We start from the raw sequence: 25021 nt of genomic DNA on the forward strand, positions 1-25021 counted from the left end.
CGACGTAGGAGGAATTGCAGTTGTTGCATTTAAATCTGTATACACCAGATTTAGAAAAAGCATTAGACTTATTTAGAGATTTAGAGTTGTGTAAGATATCAAGACTTCTATTGTTAGTTCTAAAAGAAATTTTCATATTATGTTTTTTAAAAATATTAGTTATTTTATAAGCATCCTGAGTGAAAGTGAAGGTGCCTACTAGTTCAGCAGATGATGAGGAAATCGAAAGAATATATCAGGAGATAGAAGATTTAATACAATATGTCAAAGGTGACGAGAATCTAATTGTGATGGAAGACTGGAATGCAGTGGTAGGCAAAGGAAGAGAAGGTAATACGGTAGGAGAATTTGGATTGGCGCAAAGGAATGAAAGAGGAAGTCGGCTGGTTGAATTCTGCATTGATCATAATTTAGTCCTTGCCAATACTTGGTTCAAACACCACAAACGACGACTGTATACGTGGACGAGACCTCGACACACTGGAAGGTATCAAATAGACTTCATTACGATTAGGCAGAGATTCAGAAACCAGGTGTTGGATTGCAAAACTTTCCCAGGAGCAGACATGGACTCTGAACACAACTTGTTGGTCGTGAAATGCCACCTGAAGTTGAAAAAATTGAAGAAAGGAAAGAATGCAAAAAGATGGGATCTAGACAAGTTGAAAGAAAATAATATGAGGGATTGTTTCAAGGAACATGTTGCACAAGGACTAAAGGCTGAAGGAAACACTATAAAGGAAGAGTGGATAGTCATGAAAAATGAAGTCAGTAGGGCTGCTGAAGAAATGTTAGGAAGGAAGAAAAGATCAACTAAGAATCAGTGGATAACTCAGGAGATACTAGACCTGATTGATGAACGACATAAATACAAGAATGCTAGAAATGAAGAGGGCAGAAAAGAATACAGGCGATTAAAGAATCAAGTGGATAGAAAGTGCAAGGTAGCTAAGGAAGAATGGTTGAAGGAGAAGTGCAAGGATGTCGAAGGCTGTATGGTCCTGGGAAAGGTAGATGCTGCATACAGGAAAATCAAGGAAACCTTTGGAGAAAGGAAATCTAGGTGTATGAATATTAAGAGCTCAGATGGAAAGCCACTTCTAGGGAAAGAAGACAAAGCAGAAAGATGGCAGAAGCATATCCAACAGTTTTATCAAGGTAAAGATGTAGATAATTTGGTTCTGGAACATGAAGAGGCTGTTGATGCTGATGAAGTGGGAGACACAATTTTGAGGTCAGAGTTTGACAGAGCTGTGAGTGACCTAAATAGGAACAAGGCACCTGGAATTGATGACATTCCCTCTGAATTACTGACGCCTTAGGAGAAACCAGCATGGCAAGGTTATTCCATTTAGTGTGCAAGATGTATGAGACAGGAGAAGTCGCATCCGATTTTCGGCAGAATGTTGTTATACATATTCCCAAGAAAGCCGGTGCTGACAGGTGTGAAAACTACCGCACCATTAGTTTAGTATCTCATTCCTACAAAATTTTAACACGTATTATTTACAGAAGAATGGAAAAACAAGTTGAAGCTGAGTTGGGAGAAGATCAATTTGGCTTCAGAAGAAATGTAGGAACACGTGAAGCAATCCTGATTTTACGCCTGATCTTAGTGGATTTAAAGATAAAAATTTCATTGTTCCGTATTGAAATTATTGATGTTAAAAATTAAATAATTGAAAAGGAGGTTCAACCTATTCAATACTTAAAAGAAAGAAATGCAGTAATCACATTCCTATTTAAATGGGACTGGTTTCGACCTTAGTCCAGGTCATCATCAGCCGTAAAAACATGTACAATGTTTATGAATATTGGAGGTCAGTTTCACACTCTGATAGGCACAAAGACACGACACCACATTCTGTCATGCACAAAGTCACAACACTATCAACTAATATACGAAGATCAAAAATAACTTGAAGTCGCAGACGAATAGATTTGTAGTAGAAAGCCGCCAGCTCCTGGTGATCAGCGCGGCACATTCAAGGTCATGCGCTGCGGTCGAACGCCAAAGTAGAGAGGAGAATGTTTTTGAAGGTCCAGAATTTGTCATGGTTGCGGGAAGTTAAGTACGTATATAAAAATATACGACGCAAATCAGTATAATTGAATGAGTACTTGTACTCCTGCTAAGTTCTTGGAAAACAGTTGACTTGAAAAAACAATTGTAGAGAGAAGAAAAAAAATGTAGTAAAAAGCGCAATATCGGAAAACAAATGAAAACGTATATGCACAGTGCGCTATTTTTTAAATGAAAAATTTTTAGGTTATGATTGAAGTAGTCGAAGTTGGCGCAAGACAAGAGTTAAAATTTGAAAGAGGAGAACCGAAATGAAGGTTGTGGTTTTTTTGTTTTTAAATAGAGAAGGAAGAATAAATTAAACGAGGAAGAGTGATAGTGAAATAAGAGAAAGAATAAAAGAAATTGAAGTTAGATGGTAATGAGGAAGGATAAGATAGGGAAATGAAGGAGGGGTAGTTTAGGGTGGGTTAGGAGGGTGGGTTATTGGAGGTAGAAAATGTGGGTGGGAACTATGTAAGGCATGGAAAATAGAATTGGAGTTTTTGGAATTTGGAATTTTTGAGAAGAAGAATTAGGAAGTCAAAAAGGATATTGGGTTTTTCAGAAATGTCGTTTAAATTGAAATTAGGGTTGAAGTACTGGTCAAGGTGGATAAAGCAATTTTCAGTAATGTTTCAGAGGGGGCCTTTGTTAATGATTTTAAGTATATTTATGTCATTGTCAATACTGGTGAAACTATGCTTGGAGTCTTGTATGTGCTGTCCTATGGCAGAGAATCTGTTGTATTTAATGGCGTTGACATGTTCAGAGTACCTGATATTGAAGTTGCGGCCAGTTTGTCCGACGTAGGAGGAATTGCAGTTGTTGCATTTAAATCTGTATACACCAGATTTAGAAAAAGCATTAGACTTATTTAGAGATTTAGAGTTGTGTAAGATATCAAAACTTCTATTGTTAGTTCTAAAAGAAATTTTCATATTATGTTTTTTAAAAATATTAGTTATTTTATAAGCATCCTGAGTGAAAGTGAAGGTGGAAAAAGCAGTTGGTTTAATTGTGTCTTTAGATAAAGTGGTTTTTGGACGGTGTTTGAATTTGTTGATGATGCGGTTAATGAAGGAGTTGTTAAAGCTATTAAATTTAGCAATGTTGCGGATGGTGTTTAATTCATTATTTAAATCTTTTTTGGACATAGGGGTGTTGAAAGCACGAAAAATTAAGCTGTTATAAGTAGCACGTTTATGAGCTTGGGGGTGCGAAGAATCTTGTCTTATTGTAGTTGCTGTTTGGGTTGGTTTTCTGAAAATTTTGTAAGATAAAGAAGAAGGATGTCTAGTAATAGTTAGGTCTAGAAAATTAAGAGTTTGGTTGTGTTCTGATTCGAGGGTGAATTTAATGTTAGAGTCTAAGTTGTTGAGATGAAGAAGTGTAGAGGCTGCGTTGGTTGATTCCTCATTTAATGTTACTAATGTGTCATCGACATATCTCGCCCAAAAGAGGATGTTGGAGAAATTATTATTATTAATAATTCTTGTGTTTTCTAAGAAGTCGAGGTAAATTTCAGCAAGAATGCCAGAAGCAGGTGAGCCCATAGCCAAGCCATCTTGTTGATAAATGGTGTTGTCAAAGGTAAAATAATTATTGTTGAGAACTAATTTTAAAATACACATGAAGTCTTGAATTTCAAGTTTACTTAGGTTACTGAATTTGTTTAGGTTGTTGTTTATAATGGGGAATAATTTTTCTCTCCATTCTTTTGACATTGTCAACATGTACCCTAGTATTCCAATTCCAAAATTATTCCCCATTATAAACAACAACCTAAACAAATTCAGTAACCTAAGTAAACTTGAAATTCAAGACTTCATGTCTATTTTAAAATTAGTTCTCAACAATAATTATTTTACCTTTGACAACACCATTTATCAACAAGATGGCTTGGCTATGGGCTCACCTGCTTCTGGCATTCTTGCTGAAACATTAAATGAGGAATCAACCAACGCAGCCTCTACACTTCTTCATCTCAACAACTTATACTCTAACATTAAATTCACCCTCGAATCAGAACACAACCAAACTCTTAATTTTCTAGACCTAACTATTACTAGACATCCTTCTTCTTTATCTTACAAAATTTTCAGAAAACCAACCCAAACAGCAACTACAATAAGACAAGATTCTTCGCACCCCCAAGCTCATAAACGTGCTACTTATAACAGCTTAATTTTTCGTGCTTTCAACACCCCTATGTCCAAAAAAGATTTAAATAATGAATTAAACACCATCCGCAACATTGCTAAATTTAATGGCTTTAACAACTCCTTCATTAACCGCATCATCAACAAATTCAAACACCGTCCAAAAACTACTTTATCTAAAGACACAATTAAACCAACTGCTTTTTCCACCTTCACTTTCACTCAGGATGCTTATAAAATAACTAATATTTTTAAAAAACATAATATGAAAATTTCTTTTAGAACTAACAAAAGAAGTTTTGATATCTTACACAACTCTAAATCTCTAAATAAGTCTAATGCTTTTTCTAAATCTGGTGTATACAGATTTAAATGCAACAACTGCAATTCCTCCTACGTCGGACAAACTGGCCGCAACTTCAATATCAGGTACTCTGAACATGTCAACGCCATTAAATACAACAGATTCTCTGCCATAGGACAGCACATACAAGACTCCAAGCATAGTTTCACCAGTATTGACAATGACATAAATATACTTAAAATCATTAACAAAGGCCCCCACTGAAACATTACTGAAAATTGCTTTATTCACCTTGACCAGTACTTCAACCCTAATTTCAATTTAAACGACATTTCTGAAAAACCCAATATCCTTTTTGACTTCCTAATTCTTCTTCTCAAAAATTCCAAATTCCAAAAACTCCAATTCTATTTTCCATGCCTTACATAGTTCCCACCCACATTTTCTACCTCCAATAACCCACCCTCCTAACCCACCCTAAACTACCCCTCCTTCATTTCCCTATCTTATCCTTCCTCATTACCATCTAACTTCAATTTCTTTTATTCTTTCTCTTATTTCACTATCACTCTTCCTCGTTTAATTTATTCTTCCTTCTCTATTTAAAAACAAAAAAACCACAACCTTCATTTCGGTTCTCCTCTTTCAAATTTTAACTCTTGTCTTGCGCCAACTTCGACTACTTCAATCATAACCTAAAAATTTTTCATTTAAAAAATAGCGCACTGTGCATATACGTTTTCATTTGTTTTCCGATATTGCGCTTTTTACTACATTTTTTTTCTTCTCTCTACAATTGTTTTTTCAAGTCAACTGTTTTCCAAGAACTTAGCAGGAGTACAAGTACTCATTCAATTATACTGATTTGCGTCGTATATTTTTATATACGTACTTAACTTCCCGCAACCGTGACAAATTCTGGACCTTCAAAAACATTCTCCACTCTACTTTGGCGTTCGACCGCAGCGCATGACCTTGAATGTGCCGCGCTGATCACCAGGAGCTGGCGGCTTTCTACTACAAATCTATTCGTCTGCGACTTCAAGTTATTTTTGATCTTCGTATATTAGTTGATAGTGTTGTGACTTTGTGCATGACAGAATGTGGTGTCGTGTCTTTGTGCCTATCAGAGTGTGAAACTGACCTCCAATATTCATAAACATTGTACATGTTTTTACGGCTGATGATGACCTGGACTAAGGTCGAAACCGGTCCCATTTAAATAGGAATGTGATTACTGCATTTCTTTCTTTTAAGTATTGAATAGGTTGAACCTCGTTTTCAATTATTTAATTTTTAACATGATCTTAGTGGATCGAATCAAGAAGGACAAGCCCACGTACATGGCATTCGTAGATCTAGTAAAGGCATTTGATAATGTTGATTGGACCAAGCTATTTAAGATTCTGAAGATGATAGGGATCAGATACCGGGAACGAAGAATTATCTACAATCAGTATAAAAATCAGTCTGCAGTGATAAGAATCGAGGGCTTTGAAAAAGAAGCAGCAATCCAGAAAGGAGTGAGGAAAGGCTGCAGTTTGTCCCCCACTCCTTTTCAATGTTTACATAGAACAGGCAGTAAAGGAAATCAAAGAGAAATTTGGAAAGGGAATCACAGTCCAAGGAGAGGAAATCAAAACCTTGAGATTTGCCGATGATATTGTTATTTTATCCGAGACTGCAGAAGATCTCGAGAAGTTGCTGAATGGTATGGACGAAGTCTTGGGTAAGGAGTACAAGACGAAAATAAATAAGTCCAAAACAAAAGTAATGGAGTGCAGTCGAACGAAGGCAGGTGATGTAGGAAATATTAGATTAGGAAATGAAGTCTTAAAGGAAGTAGATGAATATTGTTACTTGGGTAGTAAAATAACTAACGATGGCAGAAGTAAAGAGGACATAAAATGCAGACTAGCACAAGCAAGGAAGACCTTTCTTAAGAAAAGAAATTTGCTCACTTCAAACATTGATATCGGAATTAGAAAGATGTTTTTGAAGACTTTCGTGTGGAGCGTGGCATTGTATGGAAGTGAAACATGGACGATAACCAGCTCAGAAAGAAGGAAAATAGAAGCTTTTGAAATGTGGTGTTACAGAAGAATGCTGAAGGTGAGATGGATAGATCGAATCACGAATGAAGAGATACTGATTCGAATTGGTGAGAGGAGATCGATTTGGCTAAATCTGACGAGAAGAAGAGATAGACTAGCACAAGCAAGGAAGACCTTTCTTAAGAAAAGAAATTTGCTCACTACAAACATTGATATCGGAATTAGAAAGATGTTTTTGAAGACTTTCGTGTGGAGCGTGGCATTGTATGGAAGTGAAACATGGACGATAACCAGCTCAGAAAGAAAGAGAATAGAAGCTTTTGAAATGTGGTGTTACAGAAGAATGCTGAAAATGAGATGGATAGATCGAATCACAAATGAAGAGATACTAATTCGAATTGGTGAGAGGAGATCGATTTGGCTAAATCTGACGAGAAGAAGAGATAGAATGATAGAACACATCTTAGGACACCCAGGACTTGATCAGTTGGTTTTTGAAGGAAGTGTAGGTGGTAAGAACGGTAGGGGTAGACCAAGGTATGAATATGACAAGCAGATTAGAGCAGATGTAGGATGCAATAGTTACGTAGAAATGAAAAGGTTAGCACAGGATAGGGCAACATGGAGGGCTGCATCAAACCAGTCTTTGGACTGATGACTCAAACAACACAACAACAAGGCTGTAATAATGGATGTAGGACTCATACCAAAAATGCTTAATAAGAGGGTCACACAAGACAAGAAATTATACAAAAAAACTAAAGTTGGTGAATTTGGGACTTACCTTAAATCACAATTCAGTTGTTGGATAAGTGAAGGGAATAATGTGGATACACTTTGGGCTAAATTTAAAGGAATCATTTGGGAAGGAGAAAAGAGATTATACAAGGGAAATAAGAAAATTAAAAAGAAAATGTAGAATAGTAAACAGGAAAATCAAAGAGGGTAGGGAGAATAGAGAAACTAGAAAACAGCTAATGAGGGAACTGAATATAGTGAAAAAGGAAACAAAAGAGAATTATATAAATGACATACTTCAAGGGGGTAATGACCACAAAGGGAAATGGAAAAAGCTGTATTCATATATTAGGAATCAAAAAGGAAAAGGAATCCAAATTCCTACAATGGTGGAAGAAGGGGGTGAACACTATTTAACAGATACTGAGAAAGCAAATCTATTTGGTAGGGAATTCAGAGATTCAATAGAAGGTTGTCAGGAGTTGGAAACCGTAACAGAAAATAGAGGGAGAGACACGTAGGGAAACAAGAAGCTTCTCATTCACAAATGAAGATATTTTCAGAGGAATCCAACAGCAGCAGGAAGTGATCAAATTACTGGGGAGTTATTAAAGACAATGGGGTGGTACATGGTGCCTTATTTAAAATTTCTCTTTGACTATGTCATAAATAATAGTGTAATACCAAAGGAATGGAAGGAATCTATAATAATACCAATTTATAAAGGAAAGGTTGATAAAAGGAAACCAGAGAACTACAGACCAATCAGCCTGACCAGTATAGTTTGTAAAATACTGGAGAGTTTAATAGCAAAGTACATGAGAGGGATATGTGATGATAAAAATTGGTTCATGAGGAGCCAGTATGGATTTAGAAAGAAATTTTCTTGTGAGGCACAACTGGTGGGATTTCAGCAGGGCATATCAGATCAGTTGGATTCAGGAGGCCAGTTAGATTGCACAGCCATAGATCTTTCCAAAGCCTTTGATAGAGTGGAACATGGAATATTATTAAAGAAATTGGAGGGAATAGGATTGGACATAAGGGTTATACGTTGGATAAAAACATTTCTAAATTCAAGGGTTCAGAAAGTCAAAGTAGGAAATAATATATCACAGGAAGATAAAGTTTGGAAGGGAATTGCACAGGGTACTATAATCGGTCCGTTACTTTTCTTAATATACGCAAATGATTTAGGGAGCAATATAACATCAAACATAAGATTGTATGCAGATGACATAATTGTTTATACGGAAATAAATAACACTGAGGATTGTTCAGAATTACAAAGGAACCTTGAGAGTATCCAACAATGGGTTGAAGAAAATAATATGAAGATTAATGGAGGCAAATCAACTGTTACAACTTTTACAAACAGGAGCTTTAAAACTGAATTTGAATATACCTTGGATGAGGTAGTTATCCCTAAAGATGGCAAGTGCAAATACTTAGGTGTGAGATTTGAAAGTAATTTGCACTGGAAGGGTCATGTTGATGACATTGTTGGGAAAGCATACAGATCGTTACATGTCGTAATGAGGCTACTTAAAGGATGCAACAAAGAATTAAAAGAAAAAAGTTACTGAAGTATGGTTCGTCCATTATTGGAATATGCAAACAGTGTTTGGGATCCTCACCAAGAATACCTAATAAAAGAACTAGATGGTGTGCAGAGGAAAGCAGCAAGGTTTGTAACAGGGGATTTCAGGAGAAAGAGTAATGTATCAGAAATGTTAAAGGAACTTGGTTGGGAACCTTTAAGTAAGAGAAGGGAGAAAACTAGACTTACAGGATTATATAGAGCCTATACAGGAGAAGAAGCATGGAGAGAGATCCGTGAAAGGCTTCAGTTGGAAAATAATTATATTGGTAGAACTGACCACAAGTACAAAATTAGAAGGAATTTTAGCAGAAGCGATTGGGGTAAATTTTCATTCATTGGGAAGGGCGTGAAGGAGTGGAACAGTTTACCAGGGGTAGTGTTTGATCCTTTTTCCAAAATCTGTACAGATATTCAAGAAGAGAATAAACAACAACAGAGAAAATAAATGAAATGTTAGAGGGCATTCGACCAGTGCAGGATATTGTAAATAAAAAATGTGTGTGATTAAATTAATTTCATCCCCTGGTCTAAGGAGTTTGGACAGCCCAAGTAGGGGACTGCCTGTAGGGGTGAAGTACAGTGGGGACTTCGAGGGCCCTGGGACCGCTACGGTAGCTGTGAAGGCCCTTCAGGAACTCTGAAAAGTGGTGGCAAAAGGGGCTCTGGTTAAGACGCAGCAGGTCGTTATGCTACTTAGGTCCAAAATGGGTAAAATATAAATATGTAAATAAATTCAATGTTAAGTTTAATCTTATACCAGTTGTATATTATTATTAGAAGTAATTTCACATACTCCATATGAGTTGACTATGTTTGTAAGTACAGGAGATATTATAAGTAGAATTTTGTAAACAATATAAATTTATTAAGGATGAGCTGTGTGTTTAATAGAAAGAATTGTTGGTGTAAATTGTATAATGTTGTATTCTAGGAAAATTTTATTCTTCTCTTGTTAATTTAAAATTGAGTGCTTGACAATAATGTATTTTAGTGTACCATTTGCCACCGAGGTAGACACCTCATTTGCAAATAAAGAGATTTTGATTTGATTTGATTTGAATTATGCTCTACACTTAACGTAATAACTTCTTTGGGAAGGAATACCAACCTAGAATGTGCTTACTGGTGATACCTTTCTCAGTAATAGTTTCCTTCATAGTAGCAATACTGGCTGGTAAAATATATGCTTGTTGGTCAACGATAGGTTGAACTGGTGAGGCTACAGATGAAAATGCTGAAAATTGAAAGTTATTCATGCTATTACCATGATCAGATTATTGCATACAATATATCAACAAAGTAAGTTCATCTGAATGAATATGATATGTGAGGTAGTAAGTTCAAGCAAAGAATAAACAGATCTGAACAATAAGGAAAACTGAATTGATTTTACCTGTTGTATTACTCTGCACTTTCCCTTCGTATAATTCAAGGGTAACAATTTCAGTACGGCGAGATTTGTCACTAAAGTAGCTATATAGCACCCAATTTTCTGAATGCACTAAATGTACAGGTTCTCGGGCCCTTTTATGAGAGATGGAGAAAACAACTGCACCAGATACCACATCCACCAAGTACACATTCAGAAAATCTGGAACAACACAGAGTTACACAAAATAAATATTTGAATAAATCACAATTTAATCAACTGCATCTATATTTACTTAAGCTCGATACAATTACTTTTTATAGATATTCCTAACCACACTACATCATCATTCTCGCAGAAGCCACTAGGTAAAATAACTTACAGTTTTGAGATATTGCGATTTTAATGCAACTTTTAAAATATTTACATGGCATAACAGTAATGTTTTGTTACATCTTATAGTCTTTCTAGGACTATAATTGCAATAGTTTTATCATATACATCTGTTACTGTTACTGTTATACTGTTATACAATATATAAACCACCACTCTTTCTTCATTTAACTCCTATGCACCTGTAAGCGGACTGATATACGCTTGAACAGCTGAGCCAGGACTCCACAAGCGGCCTGATACGTCGGGGTGCAAGGTCGCATATTAGAGACGTGTGTGACATCTGTTGGCTTTTTCTGGAAACATTTCTACTTGAAATCTGTTCTTGGTGTCTCAAAGTGTCACCAGAGTGCTCTGGTATGCTTCTTTGGCAAAGAGAATTGATTCAAATATTGAACGAGAAGTCGGTACTCTGCTGTTGACAAGATGGCTGAGAAGGAAGTTGCTTGCTCACGCGATATGCTCAGTAATAGCGAAATTCAGAGCTTACTTGATGTTTTAGGCTCTCATTTCAGCAGTGATAGTGAGGAAGAAGTTATTAGTGAGTGATCCTGTGCATGTTATATTGAATGATCCAAGCGAGAGTGAAAGTGATTTTAGTGAAAATGATGAGCAACCTGTTCAATAGAATTGGGTGCCTGGACAGAATTATCCAATTATTCACAACTTTTCTGGAGCAAGTGGAGTGAATCCTGGTAGTGGTATATGTAGAAATGTAAGTAGAGATTTCATTTTCTGTAGGGACTTTGACGACAACATTGTACAGTTCATAGCAGACGAACCTGATAGGTATGCCAGTGCTGATCCCAACTTTTCTGAGATGAACTCGAATGAAATACGTGTATACAGTATGTGGCTCTGTTATTCGTACAGGCTTCAATTTCTTATCAAGTCACATATATTCACATTAACGATTGAAAAACTGAAATAAAACGTACATTGCGGGTAAAAATATGGTTTGTCAATGATAATTCGTTAGTCAAAACCATACTTATTTACATGCAGGCAGGAAGATTTGATATGAAAGTGCCGGCATTGACAAACAGGTGTACCAGTTGTATTCGTACACATGGACAGGATGATGGGCACCGTTTGTTTGCGAAGCTCGGAAAAGTCTCAGTGACGACATACGATTGGTCAAATGGAGTAGTCTTCTTCCTAGTGTACAGTATCTGTGGCGGGCATGGGCAGGAATGTAGAGTTAAGTACGGAGCTTAAGAACACTATACTTACACTGGAACTTACCAGATTTTCATTATGAAAGACTGGGCAGCTGGTCAATAGAACACATTCTACGGTGCAATATGTGGTTGATAAATGTAAATACAAAGGCACTAATAAGAATACTCCAAGGAAATCCAAGAGAAAGTGTTTAACTGAAAGGGAAGAACAGTTTGTTGTTCGGCTGATAAAGTCAAATTTCAAATTAAATGACCAGTATTGAGGCAACTCACGGGGAACAAACTGGAAAGAAGATAAACAACTCCACCATCTGTCAGATCATTTATCGCCATGGGTACCATGGAAAAACCCTCGGAAAAGACCATACATTGGTAGAAAGAACAAACAGCTTAGACTGACATTCGCTAAGGAGCATATACATAAGAACGAATTCCGGAAGGATGGTATCTGGTCTGATGAGACAAAAATAAACCTTTTCGAGTCAGATGGCATCCACAGAATATGGAGAAAAGTTGGAACAGACAATAATGTGGTAAATACACCCCCAACTGTAAAATACGATTGTGGGTCTGTAATGCCTTTGGGCTGTATGTCAGCCAGAGGTGTGCGTAACAAACATTTCATTGATGGCATAATGAACAAGGAGGTGTGCCGAACTAAGCCTGCCTTGGTGATGCACTTCTTTTATTCCTACTTCTCCTTGACTGTCGTCACCATTAGCGGTAACATTACCCGAATGTGACGTGAAACTTATAGTTTCTCATTGAAGATGGTGCTCTAGCCATCTGTGTTGATACACAGTCTGTCTCTCGCTCTCCGAGTGTAAAGTTGGTCTGCTCGTCATACCAACAATGGGGGGATCAAAAATTATGAACAAACTGGGATTTAAAATGTGCTTCTTGATCTACAAATTTTGATTATCGTAGATTTACTTGTTTCAAGGCTCAGCTCTCTGCTGGGAGTCATTATTTTGACTGACATAAATATTTCGAGATTCCCGATTGCTGCTCCCAGGTCTTCATTCATTTCGTTTCATTTTACGTGCCATAGTTACAAGAACCGTTCTATGTTATTGTATTTCGGTAGTCTTTTATCACCTGTCTTTGCAGGCTCTTAATTAATTTTGTGTGTGTTTTAAATTTTTCTTTCTTTGTTTGTGTGCACATGCGCGAGAACGGAGAGTGGTATTTACCTATTTGTTTGTTTGGGCCTGTGTGTTTGTGGGTTATGAGACCATGCACTTCTGTTTCCTCATCGTTTGGAATCATGGCTGAGCACTGCATACCTGCCAACTTTAAAAAAGAAAAATCCGGAAGATCCTAAAGCGGAAATTTTTTAACACCACACGCATGAGTCGCCAATTCTTGAGACATAATGAAAAAGGATGGCAAGGGGGTAGATTATAAACCATACTAATACAAGTCAAATATATGTTATGATCACCCCTGAAATTAAACACTTACACAAAGTTACATCTTGACGAGTGCTCATCTGTTTCCACTGAACACAGGGAACACTTTCCGTGATCATATAAAACAACGAAATTAAGCAGAATATGCCTCCCTAAAAGGCTGATAATATCGTTTCTTAGTTGAATTCATTACGAACACCACGAAAAATACTAAATCGTCAATAAATTCATTACACAATTCCACGAGTTGCAGAACTACCGCCAATGTTACTCACACCCACACACAAACAAAGCCTTTCACAGCTGCTACGAAGCACAAAGCAGTTACGAAAGTTATTATATATAAATTCACAGTCTGCTACTTTTCACGGATTTCTTTCTTTCAAAATCACAGCCTGCTACTTGTTTGGGAACATATCAATGAATAAAGTAGCAGTTGAAGTCGAATAGGTGACAAAAGCGCGGTGATAATCGATAGTGTGATTAACGATACATTTACCGGCCGAATTTCAAACACTGCATCTCTTAATACCAGCTACTATCGAAAGTCAAATCCGATTTGACCGCAAAAAGCGAAACCAAGCGCGGATATTCAAAATCCGTACAATAACGTTGCTCATCCGTACAACTGTAAAACACACTCAAAATCCATACATTTTACAGAAAAACTGGAATACTTGGCAGGTATGGCATTAGTATATTGTGTGATTTGACACTACGGGGTTTAATCCATGTTTGCCCACGTGAGGCAATTTGGATGTCCCGGGTAGCGGGTCGACAAATGATGTGATTGCTACGATTATATTTGGATCAGCCTTGCCTATTCTTGCGGCGGTCCAGCATTGTATCTGTGGTGTTCGAACCATGCTCGTGAGTCCATGATATCCGTCGCTATCCTGTGTGAAAGTATACATTGCACCGTGACACACCGGTCTGATCTGGGTCGATTTTATGTTGGGTCTGTCTTCTTGTTCACACGTGTGTGTGTGTGTGCATGCCTGTGCTGTCTGCCTGTGTACAGTTTATATTACTCTCCGTATCTCGTAATTTTAATTTTTCTTTCTTTTTCGTTTTAGTTGGGCGGTTCGGGCCATGTGTGGTGTACTATTTTATATTTCTAGGCCGCTATCTGCTCCATTGTCGGTGATTAGTTTTTGTTTTTGTAACTGTGGCAACATCATCTTGTTCTTTTGCTTCTGCTCCTTTGGAAGGCTGTGCTTTGGCATTGTTGTTCTGACACGCTAGCATTGAGTGGACGCTCGTTTGGAGCACGGATGCTCACTGTTGATATGTGCGTGGTCCGCATTTGTACTATAGTATTATCCCTATGGTGGTTCCATTTTCTGATTCCTTCGATAACGTGTTCCACGTCACATTATTTTTCTGAAACGAGTTGTATTTTTACGTGGTCATACGGAAGTGAATATTGCGATCGTGTGTTCTGTCGCTGTGTAACACAAAACTTACTATGTCATTGAACGGGATACTACTTGATGTTCTATTTTTCTGCAGTTATGTAAGTACTTTTAATGCAGCTTCTCATTTTTGCTTTCATTTTAATATTGTGTGCGTTTGTAATAAACCTCATTTTCTTTTGACCCATTCTTTTATTCATGGGGTTTACAGGTTCTTGCCTTTCTGTTCTTTCGTTCCCCTTTTGTCTACAACAATTTTTGAAGAGAGGTAAGTGAGGTAAGTATCGGCGTTTATATGTCATGTATTGTGTTGATGTGTTATAGTAGCAGGGTAGGGGGTGGTAGAGAGGGCTATAATGCAATCCTGAGGGCAAACATGAAGCAGAGTGCCGAAAAAAATGGGGATGTCACGTGTTTATATGTTCCAGCATGATAATGACCCAAAACACACTGCTAACATTAATAAGACATGGTTGATCTGGAACATTCCTAAGCAGCTTAGAACACCTCCCCAGTCTCCGGATTTAAATCCCATGGAACATCTTTGGGCTACGTAGAAGAATATTCGTAGACAACGTATGCATATGAAGGAGGAACTTAAAAGTGTGATTCTTCAGGAATGGCAGAAAATCAGTTCGGACATGTGCAAGAAATTAGTGTATCCTATGTGGTGACGATGTCAGGCAGTTCTAAGGGCTAGGGGACATTCCACTAGATACTAACGTGTTCCAGGAACCCTTTACTTTTTATTTACTTCAAGTGTTCAATTTGCTTGTACTAATAGGAAAGATACAAGCTTATGAGTGCGCTTTTCTTTATTAGAAGCTGTATGTTTTGTAAACATGGCTGTAAACAGATATAGTAGATATATGTGTTCTGAAGGCTTTGTTAAATATATGTTCAGTGAATAAAATCCTTTTCAGTTTATTATTTTCTGGCAGTGCATAGAGGTACTAACGCAAACAGCCTGTACGAATATAATAGGTACATACTGTATATTGCTCTTGGTATTCTAATGGAACTGGTACAAAAACCAACAATTCATAGTTACTGGTGCAAAGATGTATGTGTTGATACACCCTATTTTAGAACTGTCATGCCTCGCGGCAGATTTCTCAAACTGAGCAAATATTTACATCTGGCTAACAATGAGGTAGCTGATACTTCTACTTCCCAATCAAAGTGGAGCCCTCGGCTGCAAAGGGTTCCACAACAACAAAATGGTGTGTTGCATGCCTGAAACACAAACAGAGGAAAGAGACCATCTGGCAGTGTGATCAGTGTAAAGTTCCCCATTGTATGGACCATTTCCAGCCATACCACACACTAAATAACTTCTGAGGTAAGATATGTTAATGAATAATTTAAGTTTTCAAAGGGATTTTTTTGTGTGGTATATTTCTGTATTGTTCTGTTTTTGTGTCATGAGTAATATCGTAGAATTTCTCAATAATATAAAACAGGTCCTTTTGTTGTCATGAGTATTAATGTGGAATTTCTCAATAATATAAAACAGGTCCCAGGATAACACTGCAGGCGATCATCCACTATACTGTTTTGACCGAAAGCTTGCAACACCAAGGTTGCATACTAAAATACTGGCAGATTCCTAGCAATGTCAGTGCACAGGGCAGGTGGGTGCATATGGGTTAATCATGCAGTCAATGGTTCTTGTGTTATAGGAAATGTAGCAGCAAAAGAGTCTTGAAGGGAAATATCTGTACCATGATTTGATCCTGTTTCCTTAACAATAAGTCAGCTCACAACCAACTATGCTATGTACACAGTTTATTTCTTCTTAGAGTCTGACCACAGAATAATGGCTAGTTAGCTGCAAGAATATTTGATTTTCAAAAGAATGTTCGAAGTAGGATGGAAAAAGTGAGAGGAAGAGGTGGGAGGTTACTACAAAAATAACTGAGAAGGAAATTTTTGCCACAGGGAGGGAAATAAGCAACAAAGAAGAATTAAGCAGAAAAATCGTAAACATTTATATCAAAGAACTATGACAGAACTTACGTTTATGTACTGGATCAAAGCCTTGGGTAACCACAGCCACCAAATTTGGGTTGATATACTTGTACAGAACACTCCGATCACCGAGCACTCTTCCTTGAGAGTGAACTCTCTCAACAGGACTCTTTCCAACTACAGCTGTAATTCTCTGAGAGCTCTGACTCAGTTTCACCTCCCAAACACGACTTGCCACCAATCCCTGTAAAACAAACACACAATCAAATACAGCAGCACATAGTGGAACCTCAACTTCAAAAAGCAGCAACCATATTGTGATCACAGAAAAATCCAAACCAGTCTACCAAAACCCAAAACTGACCCCTCCTTGAAGTCATGTTTTCTTAAATTATTCATTTAGAAATCTCAGTTGTGTCTAATCATAATCTGTTGTTGTTTTAAAGATAATACTAATAATATTAAAGTGTATCAAAAATATTTGGAGATGGCATAATTTCAAATAATGAAGAAAGTCAGAGGCATAAGTTAGCATAAAACTAACTGGAACTTGCTGATTCACATACACTCTTCCCTATCTCTTAAAAATGTCTAGAATATTCAACAGATCTATGTTGTTTTCATCAGCAGACAGGGATAAAACTGAATATATGGAACAAAAGTATAATTTTGGTAGCACAGTTATGGATGAATTATGAAATTAAACTTATTATCAGACATTAACAAAGTGATGAATGTAAGCGAGCATGTAATTAAAAACTGGACCATTCAAAGACCCATGCTAATATCCCCAACAATTTTCAAACTTGAGAGAGCCTGTATTAATTACTGACTTATAAAATAGTTTTTTCTTTCCAAATTTGCTTTACGTTGCATTGACACAGATAGGTCTTATGGCGACGATGGGACAGGAAAGGTCTAGGAGTGGGAAGGAAGCGGCCGTGGTACAGCCCCAGCATTTGCCTGGTGTGATAATGGGAAACCACGGAAAACCATCTTCAGGGCTGCCGACAGTGGGGTTTGAACCTACAAAATAGAAAGTTATGTTAACTTTCTCCAGAGAAAAAATTTGAAGCTAACAAATTTTTAAAATGTAAGACAAATGTAGTTTTGTTCCACAAGGAAACAATTAGCAAGTTTAATTAATCTGTTCCTTCATTACTCTGAAGAAAATTAGATACCGTCATGTTAACGAAGTATTTCAGCTCTGTTATACAGGGCCTTTCTTCACTGCTGAGCCTAGCCTGCATGAGACCCAAGGCCACATCAGTAACTCAATGCAGTTCCCAGACTGATTTTATTGAATCAACACAGGAACCAAAATTTCTTCTTACAATTTGCTTTACGGTGCATCGATACAGATAGGTCTTATGGTGACAATGGGACAGGAAACGGCTAAAAGTGGTAAAGAAATGGCCATGGCCTTAAGGTACAGTCTGAGCATTTGCCTGGTGTGAAAATTGGAAACCATGGAAAACCATATTTAGGGCTGCTTTAAGTGCAGTTCGAACCCAAAATCTCCTGAATGCAAGATCACAGCTGCGTGACCCTAACTGCATGGCCAACTTGCTTGGTCACATTGCCCAAAATCAGTATATTTGCACACTATACATTAACACAAAAAATAAGTAACATATAGTTAAAAAACACCTCATGCAAGTCTAAAATTTCCATTGTTTTCATAGCTTCAATGAAAAAAGGAACTGAAAAATACAGTCAACTTTGATATCTCGAACTTCCATTACTCAAATTTTCAGTATCTCGAAGTAACTTAAATTTCCTGGCCATTTGTCCTATTTTTCACATGTATTTATTTTTCTATTACTTGAAATTAGCTACAAAAATTTCTCGATTTCTGGAAGCAAACATTTCCTCCCTTGAAGCAAAAAATACCCTGCAACTCGAATTTTGTGCGACATTAACGGAGTAATACGGCATTTGTGGTTTTGCGAGGAAGGGTTAACAAGTAAAGAAAGGGTTACAGTGATGCTGGGAGCTAATTGTCTTTGGCAATTTTATAAAACCATTAATAGTACGTTTCGACTGCTTTGCAGTCATCATCAGCTACATTCACGTAAGCTCAGGTGTAAATAAGGTAAAAGTATGCACAATATATGTTCTTGTATTAGCCTTGATAACTTATCATGGGAGTGGTGGTGGTGGTGGTGGTGGTGGTGGTGGTGGTGGTGGTGGTGGTGGTGGTGATTATTGTTTTAAGAGGAAGTACAACTGGGCAACCACCCCCTATATAACACTAATCAGAGAGAAAAAACGGAAGGGGCCAGACACTTCAAAAAATGAAGGTATTGGCCAAAGGAAGACAAGGGCCACAAAGGGCATGAAAATGAAAGACTCCCTAGGCCTCCATACGTAATACCGTAAGGGTCGGAAAAGAACAAGAGTTGACCAAGGGAGGTCAGATAGGATAGATGAAAGTGAGGAGCCTGACACAAGTAAGTGGAAGCAATGCCAGGACTCAGCTAAGAGCCCCGTGGTCACCAAACCACGCTCCAAAGTTCAGAGCCCCTGGGGCCTCTTCTAGTTGCCTCTTACGACAGGCAGGGGATACCGTGTGTGTTATTCTACAGCCTCCACATACAGGGGAAGCTTAAAAATGTTTGTATATTGGATGGAGGATGGCGGTAGTGAGAGTGAGAGGGGGGGGGGGGGGGCAAGTTGGAGGGGTGGAGAAGAATGCTTAAAAAGTAATTAATAAGTTATCCTTAACTAAAATATTGTTTAAAAAAGTATCTTCTTCCAATAAGGTAAAAATGTCTTTTAAGTCTCTTTTTTAGCTTCTGTTCGGAAGCATATTTGAAAAAACACTGGCAAATAAAGGTATCGATTAGGTGGCTAAATATTCTTTTGATTGTTATATTGTCATATCGATACGGACATGAAGTGGATAGATAGTTTGTAAAACTAATTACTCCCACTGTTCGATGTAGCCACTGTATTCCAGCTGCCTTAATCATGTCTGCTGTCAGTTCATCTGCTTCAGCTGACTTTCCACTTTCCATTTTCTTCAGGGCATTTTCTGTCTCTTTAACAGTAATTGGAGGTTGTTCCTTCTGTAATTAATTAGTAATTTTGGTAACCTATTCTTATTCACATTCCCCATTCAATAATTTTTCAAAATAACTCATCTCTTCTCTGATTACTACCATGTCTCTGATAATGATCCCGTCCTCTGTTTCAATAGCTTTAATTTCTTCCCTATGTGACTTTTTACTTTTCATCAGCCCATATAACATTTTCTGTTTTCCTTTACTATCTTCCTCAATTCTTTGGGTGAACAGTTTCCAGCTCTTCTCCTTTTCTTCTTTCACTACTCTCTTTTGGCTGGGGATTCTTATTCCTGTATTCATGTTCCAGTCTTCCTATTTTTTCAAGGTTCTTTGATACAATTCCCTGAGCCTGATTATGTTTTTCAACATCTTTGTTTTTCTTTGCCATGTTTCTTTCTTTAATTGTATGCTTTACTCTATCATTCCACCAACTTGTTTCTTTCTTCTTGACTTTACCTTGCATTTTACCACATAACTCTCTAGCACAATTATCTATTGTTGTTCTAAATGCATTCCACAACAACAATGGAAAAAGACTCATCATCATTCTCTGCAGAAACCATAGCTTACTCTTGAAATCCACATATTTCGAGAGAAAACCTCACAGAAGAATGGCAATTAGATCATGTCTTCATGGACAAACAATACCACAAAGAGACTGACAACATCAAAATCCTCCAACAGACAGACACAGATTCTAAACACTTCGTGGTCAAAGTAAAAATTAAATTAAATCCCCAAAAGAAACTACAAAACCAAACCCCTAATCCTAAAAGAAAAATGGGTCCTTCTCAGCTACTCACGAATGAAAATGATTAAAAAGCAACTGAAAAAGTGAAAATCTGATATCTTGAAGAACTAGTCGTCAACCTTAAACAAATTGCAGAAAATTATTAGCCCTAATAAAATCCTGTGAAAAGCATCAATGGTGGAATAACGAATGTGACGAAACAGTGGAGAAAAGACATCAAGCATGTTTATTACAACAATTCCAAAAATCAGGAATATCCTTCTAAAATCTAGTAATCTAGTACAGCAAAAAAAGGAAACCACCCGAACCTTAAGGAGAGTTGAGAGACAACACCATACGGATGCATTAAAATTAACTGAAGGATTTAACAAAACACAATTGACAGATTACTACAAAAAACTTCAAAAAGCAACTCCAAAATTACGAATCCCCAACCTTACTAATGATGAAAGATGAAAATAATAAGCTGGCCCATAACAATGAAGACAATGCAGAAATCCTGGCTAAATATTTCACTAAACTCCTTAATTGCAAGGAACCGACAGAACTTCTTGACTTGGACGCCAACACTCCAATAAAACACCATCATCTGAAAACATCAACCCTCCTCAATAAAAGAAGTTTACCAAGCATGGAATGAGATGAAAAATTACAAGCGCGAGGAGAAGATCAGACCTTCGTAGAGATCTAGAAATATGGACAAAGATCAGCAAACATCACCCTTCATCAACAGCTTGTCAACATATGGACTAAAGAGATACTACCAAACACTGGACGATGGCCATCATCCATCTACAACACAAAAAAACTGACAGAACAGACCCTAACGACTACAGGGGAATCTCACTCCTAGACATAACATACAAAAGCCTTTCAAGAATTATTCCTGGTAGAATCAGGTCACGACTCAACAAGGAACTAGGAGAATACCAGGGGGTTTCATGCCCTAGAGGAGCTGTCCTGACCAGATCATGAGTCTCAAGCTAATAACAGATTACAACAGCAGAAGAAACAGAGGTATGATGATAACATTCAGAGAGTTAAAAAAAGCATATGGTTGCATTCACAGGGAATCTCTACTGGAAATTCTAAGACACCTTGGACTACACCCCAAATGAGTAAATGTAACAAAACTGACCCCATCAATATCAAGTCAAAAGTGAAGTTCAGGGGCGAATTATCGGAACCATTCAAGATCAAAACAGGACTACGCCAAGGTGATGGACTATCACCACCATTGTTTCAACTGTGCTCTAGAAATGGTAATGAGGGAATTGTTTACAAAAGTCCCCTCAAAAATAAAAATAGGCCAAAAAATCAAAACAAACTGTCTAGGTTTGGCTGACGACTTTGCATTAGTAGCAAGTGACTTAGATGACGCTAAAACATACATATTAGAATTTCAAAACATTGCAACTAAAAGTGGCCTTAAAATATCATTCGAAAAGACAAATTATGTTCCAGAAACAAACTTCATTAAAAGAAATAAGCATAAACGGTTGTAAAGTAAAAAAATTGTCACCCAATTCAAATACCTAGGAGAAGTAATAGCAAACAACCAAAACAAAAAAGCCTCGATCCAAATAAGAACAAACAAGCTAGCTAAAGCACAGAAATTAACCTGGGACAAAAAATGTAAAAAATAAAATAATGCCCAGCAATACATACAAAACTAAAACACTACAACATAGTTATAAAACCAGAAGCAACATATGCAGCAGAGATACACTTTCACTTGAACGAACAGTCAAAGACTGACAGACTCCGAAGATCAGAAGAAGAACTGGAAGAACCTGCATCAACAAAATATACCAGAAAAATAAACGGTGCCAGATAGTATCCAACAAAGTCTTGTACCAAGAGTTGGAACCTATTACTGATACTAAAGAGAAGGCTGGGATTCATTGAACACATAATGGGAATGCAGGATTTGAGACAGGCTGCAGATGGATGCATTGGAGCCTTACAGCACCACGGTATGTGGAGGAAACCTTGAAGGGAATCTGAAACCTGGGCAACTGCCCTAAATGCAGATCAGTAATTGAAGATTGGAAATATCAAACGTTCTAAGTGCTGTTTAAAAGAAATTAGTTTTATTTCACAAGTACTTTCTATGTGCCCAGGGGTATATACCTAGCTGGGTTTCAACAGCCAATACACGGAGTAAGTAGTTCAAAGAATCTGTAACAGATAGCGCTGCTCTAAGAGCCATGCTGTGCTGCCATCTTTTTGTTCCAAGTGCCATGCTTCTTTTTACAAATGTTTTGTTCTGTGTGTTGAGAGCGGGAAATTGTATGTGGTTAGAAAGTACCTTAATAAATGGAATAAAACACTGTTTATAATGGAAGGAGAAAAGTTGAGATTGGGAAAGGTAAAACATAACTGAAGAAGAGAACAAATGAAGAAACGAATATCGGGAAAATGTTATAAGAGAAATACAAAGGCTGTTGTTCCAAATAAACAACTGCCCACGAATGAGGTTAGTAATCCTTATCAACTATACAGGTCAATAATGAAAATGTTGTGTTATTTCAATTGAAATGGATATCAAGAATAAACTTTGAATTCTCTGATCAATAGCTTATGTATTATCCGCCCTAGCGTACTTTTCAATGTTACTTCTACAATGAAGGAATTTTATGTGCATATTGTTTTACGTGTCCTGTAGGTGCAGTTATAAGTGTGCAGATGTACCCTTTCAATGGAAGCTGAAACTTTTCAATGATTACCATGGATTAAAGAGTGAAAGCGAACAAGGAACGTACTTGTTACGTTTAATGCAGATCACTGTCAGGTGTCAGGAGAAAATGTGAAGATTGGTAGGCATTTTTTCTTAAATAAAATACATTTTTGTACTTTTCTCCTTAATAAGATGCAGTATTTTGTGTATAATACAAGTATATATGTTCCTGCTAATCATTTATGTTATTGCTATTATTATATCCTTCTAAAACCTTAAATAAAGTGTAACAACAGGTTGAATGGCACTTGTAACTGACTCGATCATATGGCACATAGAACATTCTTGTTGTAATTGCTTTGTTTCTCCTAAACCATTGTATTTTTGGCAAAGTTTTCTAATACAAAAGAATTCTGTAGTAGGAACCTCCCTACATACATATTTTTGACGTAACAAATTAAATGCAGAGATATACAGTTTTTTCCTTCTCCTGTAAAATTTAGAAAATGGCACTTAGAACGTTTGATATTTCCTCTCTTCAATTATTGATAATTATTGAAATTATTGAAATCCTTCATAATGGTACAATATGATCTTGACTAAAAAAAAAAAAACCACAACAGGCTGCAGATGGATCAGACAAATAAGAGAGGATCTGAAGGAAATTTGCCTGACAGCAGAAGACATCACAAGTAAGATAAAATTAAACAAAAAATCCAGGATAGAAACATTAGCTTCACACACTCACAAGAAAAGAAACTCACAACATAAATTTCAATAGCAGAAACGGCACGAAGATCAATACACATGAGGAAGTACTTAGAGGCCCTCAAAACCTGAACAGTCCCTTGAAAGAGACTTGGATAATGAACTTATTAAAGTGTACCTATTGAGTCATAAAAGTGAAAAAAGACGACAATGAAGAAGAATCAGTTTTCTGGAGTAAACATGCCATTCAGTCCTGAAGATGCTGCAAATGGTTGCAGCATACATTACATTACATTACATTGTTGAGAACTACACCTTCCATGATTTCCAGAACTGTAAGAAGGTACAAGGAAACTAAAGACTATTGAAGAAGACCAGGATAAGGCCCAAGAAGAGCAACATTGGCAAGAGATGATTGCTTCTTACGGCTTCAAGATTTCCACAATCATCACACCACTTTCGTTACAGCACAAAATTAGCTCCAAGTTCGAGGGTCAATATTAACAAGAGAACTGTCTGAAGAAAACTGGAAGAAGCCAATCTTCAATCCAGAAGGCCCAGAACACAAAATAGTAGCATGCCGCTAGACTGCATTTTGCAAGGGAATATTTTGGCTGGACAGTACAACAATGGAAGCAAGTATCGTTCACTGACAAGTTGTGATTTGGCCTGCAATCACCTGACAGAGGATCTGGAGAAGGCCTGGGGAAAGGTACTTCTCTGGCACATTCTCACCTGCTACACCTTTTCAGGGTGGTTCTTAGATGGTAGAGGTAGGAATCAATATGACTGCAAGGATAGATTTGGTCTTCATGCAGCATTGGAGCCTTACAGCACATCATCAGTATGTGGAGGAAATCCTTCTGAAGCACGTTGTGCCTTTTGCTCCATTTATTTTATTGCAAGAAGTTTGGGTTGCTTGAAGCCCCGATTTGATCCTACTGAGCATCTGTGGGACCAGCTGGGGTGAAGGGTCTGTCAGGATTATCCAGACATCCTACAGGATCTACGGAAAGCCTTCCTGGAAGAACTGGAGACGAGTCCTCAAGAGAACGAACAGTGGTGGATAGTATCCAACAAAGTTGTGTACAAAGAGTTGGAACCCTTTACTGATACTATGCGTAAGATGAGACTGGGATTATGTGAACAC

General features: G+C 37.3%; 1 protein-coding gene across 2 annotated transcripts in view; it reads right to left on the reverse strand.

The window, feature by feature from the left end:
- The window catches only part of EMC1 (ER membrane protein complex subunit 1), a 219765-nt gene that overhangs the window by 36730 nt on the left and 158014 nt on the right, over positions 1-25021 (reverse strand). For both annotated transcript variants that reach the window (XM_067148931.2, XM_067148925.2), the window contains 3 exons: positions 16713-16908; positions 10317-10514; positions 10032-10157 (listed from right to left, as the gene is read on the reverse strand). In XM_067148931.2, coding sequence (XP_067005032.2) covers positions 10032-10157; positions 10317-10514; positions 16713-16908 — 520 coding nt within the window. The remainder of the gene's footprint in view (positions 1-10031; positions 10158-10316; positions 10515-16712; positions 16909-25021) is intronic.

This window comes from Anabrus simplex, chromosome 1, assembly GCF_040414725.1.
Source record: "Anabrus simplex isolate iqAnaSimp1 chromosome 1, ASM4041472v1, whole genome shotgun sequence".
NCBI lineage: Eukaryota > Metazoa > Arthropoda > Insecta > Orthoptera > Tettigoniidae > Anabrus > Anabrus simplex.